This window comes from Punica granatum, chromosome 2 (assembly GCF_007655135.1).
Source record: "Punica granatum isolate Tunisia-2019 chromosome 2, ASM765513v2, whole genome shotgun sequence".
NCBI classification, from domain to species: Eukaryota; Viridiplantae; Streptophyta; class Magnoliopsida; order Myrtales; family Lythraceae; genus Punica; species Punica granatum.
In genome coordinates, this window is record NC_045128.1 from 41,875,779 (window position 1) to 41,881,778 (window position 6,000).

General features: G+C 39.1%; 1 protein-coding gene across 2 annotated transcripts; it reads left to right on the plus strand.

Moving 5' to 3' along the window:
• Nucleotides 1-2,876: 2,876 nt before the first annotated feature.
• On the plus strand, nt 2,877-5,282 carry LOC116197911 (peroxisome biogenesis protein 22). Of its 2 annotated transcripts, XM_031528184.1 has the most exons (8): nt 2,877-3,203; nt 3,499-3,738; nt 3,830-3,877; nt 4,011-4,067; nt 4,157-4,258; nt 4,437-4,502; nt 4,720-4,821; nt 4,925-5,282. In XM_031528184.1, the coding sequence occupies exons 1-8, from the start codon at nt 3,099-3,101 to the stop codon at nt 5,027-5,029; spliced, it is 825 nt and encodes a 274-aa protein (XP_031384044.1). In that variant the 5' UTR covers nt 2,877-3,098; the 3' UTR covers nt 5,030-5,282. The 2 variants fall into 2 exon arrangements, with proteins under 2 accessions (XP_031384044.1, XP_031384045.1); XM_031528185.1 differs by lacking the exon at nt 4,157-4,258.
• The last annotated feature ends 718 nt before the right edge of the window (nt 5,283-6,000 follow it).

Here is a 6,000-nt window from a genome sequence, read left to right on the forward strand (position 1 = left end):
GGGGCCGAATCTTCATTCGTTGAAGAACAATTTCTTGCGTGTATTATATGTGTTACGGAAGGTAACCACTCTACTAAGACAACTGCAGCTGGCCGATCGACACAATTATCTGGTGTTTCCGACATAGGAAGCTTGCCTGACCATGGCAAATCGTACATATGTTCTCTTTCTTTTTTCTCTTTTCTTTTTTGGCTTTTTGACTGCCTTGGTTCCACAGGTTTAGAAGTAGAGCTTTATTATGTTCAGTTCTTTGCACATTGCAGTGAAGCATCTCCTTTTAGTTAGATGAAATTGCTTGCAGTTTCAATAGATAATTGAGATATATCTTTGTGTCGATTTGACCAATTAGAACAATGAGCTCAACAAATGGATTGACGAAATCAGTACTTGGATCTTCCCCATCTGATGTTATGGATTCGGCGTGTCAAGTATGAATAAGTTTGTATATCTCTACCAGATCGGAGAATTGTTTCACGACCAAGAGCATCGATCCTTCCTCTTATGACCCCGTTAGTAATTTTTCATTGCACTCAGAGTGAGGAGTGTCCAATGATTCCTGCTTAGTTCCGAAAAAGATGAGGATCAATGATCCCATCGCAAAAGCAATTGCACAAGGCCCATATTCTTCCCAGATGTGCTATAAAGTTGGGCCTAAGAAAGGCTTTTGATTCTATTACTTGGGATTCTTGCTAAAGACTTTAATTGCTATGGGATTTCCAAGCAAGTTTATAAGCTGGATTCATTGATGCATCAATTCTTCCTTCTTTTTTGTGGCTGTTAAGGGGTCGCTTGCAGGTCACTTTCCAGGAAAGAGAGGGATAAGGCAAGGAGATCATTTATCATCTTACCTCTTTGTGATTGGATATGTGATTGGAACGGAGGTTCTTTCTCGGCTTCTTGACTTTGCAGCTGCTCAAGGGAGGGTGAAATAACATCCTAGATGCAAATCACTTTCACTCACTCATCTATGTTTTGCTAATGATCTATTTATATTTTTCGATGGATTTAAAAGCTAGACGAGAGCTATTGTAGATACTTTGAGTGTCTTCTACAGGTGGTCTAACTTGAAGCTTAGTAAGGACAAAACTAAGTTATATTGTGGAGGCATGAAAGACCAAACAATTGAGGATTTATTGCATTGCGCTGGATTTGAGAAAGAGAAACTTACCTGTAAGGTATTTAGGCCCTCATAGTACTTATGGGAAGTTATCCTTAAGGAACTGTGAGAGTTTGACGGACAGGATCAAGTTGGACTCTGAGACACCTTTCTTATGCATAGAGGATTCAACTTGTGAATTCAGTTCTATTTAGTATGATTTCTTATTGGTGTGCTCACTTTATCTTGCCAAAAAAAGTTATTCATTTAGTTCATTAAAAGTGCATATCCTTTATCTGAAAGGGTATAGATGAGCACAAAGGTGGGGGCAAGGTGAGCTGGAATGTAATTTGTTTGCTAAAGGAGAAGGAGGCTTAGGCATTCGTAATATAGAGGAATGGAATAAAGCTTGTGTTTGAGGAGTATATAGATTATTTTGACTAATGCAAGTTTATTGTGGGTCGCTTGGGTGAAGCGACACCTAATCAAGAGAATATGTTTTTGGACGTTAAAAGTTCTTGGGGATTTTATCTGGAATTGGAGGAAGATCCTTCAACTTAGACCTCTTGCTAGACCTTTGTTTAATAATGTTGTGGGGGATTGGTCAATTATAAGTTTATGGTTTGATTACTAGCTACCTGTGGGACCTTTAGCCCTATATTGTACTCCGGATATGCAGTGTTTTTTACAATAAAGAGTCATGAGCCGATTTGTCGTGTCCTCAAGAATGGTATTTGGCAATGGCCAAGGAGCATTAATCCTCAATCTGAGGATATAAAGCGCTTGGCATGCACTATCTCCCTTGAATTCACAAACCATGTTATTTGGCTCACACATAAATCTGGAACCTATACAACAACAAGTGCATGAGAAAGTCTCCGAAGCAAGGTTCTAAGGTTACATGGCGAAAAGCAGTGTGGTTTGTTGTCCACTCCCCAAGACTTCTTTCATTAGTTGGTTAATTATTCTTAACAGGCTAAGCACTAAGGATCGAATACTTAAATGGGGACTGTCCATTTCGACCCCTCAATGTGAGTTTTGCAGCGACTATGAGGAAATGAAGGATCATTTGCTCTTTGGGTGCAGGATTACTGGGGGATCTGATGCGGCTTATTATGCCGAGTGGGTCATGTTGGACAACCAACAAATCAAGAACTTGAACTTGCAATGAGTTTCAAGCTTGAAAAGCATGTCACTTGACGTTATTGCACAGAAACTTCTCTGAACCATATACATCTACATGATATAGAATGAAAGGAACTCGAGAATATTTGAGAAGAAATCAACAAGCATAGTGGATTTAGTGTTCCGTGCCATCGAAATTTTAAAGATGAAATTGTCATCATTTCCAAATGTACAATTTAAGTTGTCTAGATTTTCTATAGCTCAAAGTTTGGAATTATAGTTTTTTTGTGTTTGTATCTCGAATGAGTGGACTATACCCATATTTTTTGCTCAGTGAAAATTACACTACTTATCAAAAAAAAAATGTTATGACAAGCACACGCTTTTATATAGAAACCTCGCTTTCTATATGAAAATAGGAATTTTAAATTCGATTTTCACCAAAAAAATTTCTCATACCGCTTTATCTTCTCATTCCCTATCTTTTACTAAGCCTACCAGGGAACTTCCTCAAATCCCGGAAGAAAAACCAATTCCCATTGGCAAAAAGGTCCGATGCAGCCTTCGTGCAGGTATAAGAACCCGAACCGATGTCTAAATCCGGATCGGGTACCCGAAACAAAAAAGATACTCAAAATGGAAAGTGAGGGGAAATATAAAATAAAAAAGAGACGGAGAAAACCCCATCGCGACTCATTCTCCTTCTCTCTCTCTCTCTGTCTCTCTCTTTGTGAAGTCCGATTAGTTGACGGACGCATTAGAGGAATTCACCATTTCCTTTCGCCGAAACTCATCCGCGAGCTCAACCGATGGACAATTGATCTCCTCCGACTGCCCAACTTCTTTGGGTTGATCGACGTCGAGTTACTCCGGTGCCATGGCAGAAGCTCCGAAGGACGAGCTGCTTCAGTTGATCAAGCGCTTCGGTGCCTATCTCACCGTCAAGTTCTCGAACCTCTTCTCGAGCCCCTTCAGCAATCTGGTGAGCTTCACTTCCTCCTCCCTCTCCGCTTTGCTTGTGCAATCGATGTCGAATTCGTGGTGGATCTGATAGTTATGAGATGCTTCTCAATTGCTCCGTCAATTGATGCCCTAGTTTGGTTTTTCTGATTGGTATTGATGAGTCTGAAAGCGTTGAGTAGTAAGGCAATGGTGAAAATCTCAATTTTGAATACACCTTGCGGCAGTGTTCTGATTTCAACTATGGGTGTAGATGTTGTTGGTTTCATCCGCCTTTAATGTTGAACTACTTAAACCTTACCGAATTGTGTTGTTAGAATTCTCGATCTGTGGGTGCTATTGCTGGTTTTGCTGTTGCAATCATCTTTACTTGGAGACTGCTAAGATCGCCTAGTGGATCCCAAAGGAGGATACAGAAGCGGCAAGCTCCTGCATCGAGCAGCTCTGTTGTAGATGCTCAGACAGCTGCAGCAGTGACTCCTTCTGGAGTTTCTTCTACTTCGTTGGAGGATTTAAGAGCACAGAATGTCATTGATGAGTTTTTTCAGCCTGTGAAGGTAACGCGATGTTGACTTGACCCCTAGTAGCGTTCCTGTACTTGTTCATATTTTCGTGCTGAATTGGCATCTCTTGCTTTTTACTATTCAGCCAACTCTCGGGCAGATAGTGAGGCAAAAGTTGAGCGAAGGCAGAAAGGTAATTCAAGAATCATTTATCGATGCTGTATTGGGATATCGTGCAGAAAGTGTGTGATTACACATGCTGGAACGATATGCTCGGTAAAATGTGAAAGTTGCCATAAACTTCAGATTTTCACCTCGTTGTTCAGGTAACATGCCGTTTGCTAGGAGTAATTCTCGAGGAAAATACTCCAGAGGAACTTAAGGTACTGCACTGAAACTCCTTTGCCAGTTGAATCTTGGGATGAAAGTCTAGTTTGGAGAGGCAGTACATTATTGGCTTTATTCTTGGCAGAAACAAGCAACTGTGAGATCATCTGTTCTGGAAGTGCTGCTGGAGATTACTAAATTTTGTGATCTTTATCTAATGGAACGAGTATTGGATGACGAGAGTGAGGTGTGTGGAAATATGCTTCTGAATATCTTTCTATTTCCTGGCAAGCCTGATCATCTCTACTTGAGCATGTTTCCCTTATGATTTACTTAGCACCATTTTTGGGGTTCTCATCTAACAACATAGAGCAATGCACAATTACTATGTACTTACTGTATTGCGGAACATCTGTTATCTGCAGAAAAAGGTTCTTTTGGCTCTAGAAGAAGCTGGTGTTTTTACATCCGGAGGTTTGGTGAAGGACAAGGTATAGGGATTCTTCCAAGAAATCTCATTTTTTTCTGTTAACCTAAACTCTTTTCGGTTCAAGATGCTTATAACTATCGTCAGATAATCTGAATCCAACTGATGGTTGAAGAATTGCATGAGAGGGTTCCTCATGCAAATTCATCCGTAGTTTACAAATTTTTCTACCTTGCATTTAATCGTCTTTATATGTTAATAAGATGAAATCGTGCTTGCAGGTTCTCTTTTGTAGTATGGAGAATGGACGATCATCATTCGTTCGGCAGCTAGAACCCGATTGGCACATTGATACAAACCCTGAAATCATTTCTCAATTAGCTGTAAGTTCTCTTCACTCTACGATGATAAGTAAGTGTTTAACTGTCATACTTGCCTTCACTTGTGTAAACGAATGCGTAACGTCGACCATGCCTGAGATTGCAGAGATTCATCAAGTATGAACTTCACGTATCTTCGAGCAGGCCAGAAAGGAGCTCTCCGAATGTCTTTAGTTCACCGTCCTTGGAGCAGTTTTTCGGGTGCATGTGACTGATTCAACCAAAGGCAGCGGAAACTACAAAAGTTAGTGTAAATCTATTTAGCTAGTGCTCATCAGGGCTTGAAGTTTTTCTGATGCTCAACACTTGGGTTCAATGGATTACTCTCGAGGATGTTTCATTTTCCTATTTGTGGAATGACGGTATTTCGTGACATGTTGGAATATTTGTACTGTTCTTGTTGTATTAATTTGCTAGACAAATTTTGGAGTTGTTATGCTATAACACCATATCATTTCAAGCTAGCCTGCTTACTGAATTGTAATGGGCATCGATATCTGATTCCGGGTGGTTTGTTTCATTTGACAGCTTACATCCTAATTCAGGAAGGAAAGAAATGAATTGAAAAGTTGATACTAATTGAGTAAGGAAAAAGATGTACCATTTGCCAGCAAGAGCTTGAACGTTGGCTAGGTTTGATACTCGGATTATCTTAGTAGTTGTATTACGATAATTCTGTCATTCGGAGTATTCTTTATACTGCAGTTTACTTGTTTTTGAAAGTGTTTCAGAAAATAGTAACTCTCGTGTTATTTGGTAAGGCAATTTGTTCTTAGACTCGAGTCTTGTTATGTTTAAACACAATTTTTTTTAAAAAAAATTATATAGTATGTGATTTACTATTTTCAAAAGTAATAAGTTTCTTATTAAATAATAAAATTTTCATTATTTAACGGTGAAGTTTATCGACAATCATCTCATATAAAATAACGCGACGCTCTCTAATTGATCTTTGCAATTTACTTCTTTTAAGGAGCCTTTGATGAAAGTCTAATCCATTCAAGAATTATATTTATCTATATGGAATGAATCGGTGCTCTCTTGCACACAGCGCTTGAGTTGTGAGATTTTAGGATGAACCGATTATTTCCTCAATCGGATAATATTGCTCATTAATTGGAACAAATATATAGTCTTAGAGAAACATGGTATATTGTAAAAACATATGACATGCTAATATTG

Coding starts and splice junctions, on each gene's coding strand:
- LOC116197911 (XM_031528184.1), top strand. CDS start 3,099: ATGGCAGAAGCTCCGAAGGACGAGCTGCTTCAGTTGATCAAGCGCTTC. Junction 3,739..3,829: donor AGTTTTTTCAGCCTGTGAAG/GTAACGCGATGT, acceptor TTTACTATTCAG/CCAACTCTCGGGCAGATAGT. Junction 4,822..4,924: donor AAATCATTTCTCAATTAGCT/GTAAGTTCTCTT, acceptor CTGAGATTGCAG/AGATTCATCAAGTATGAACT.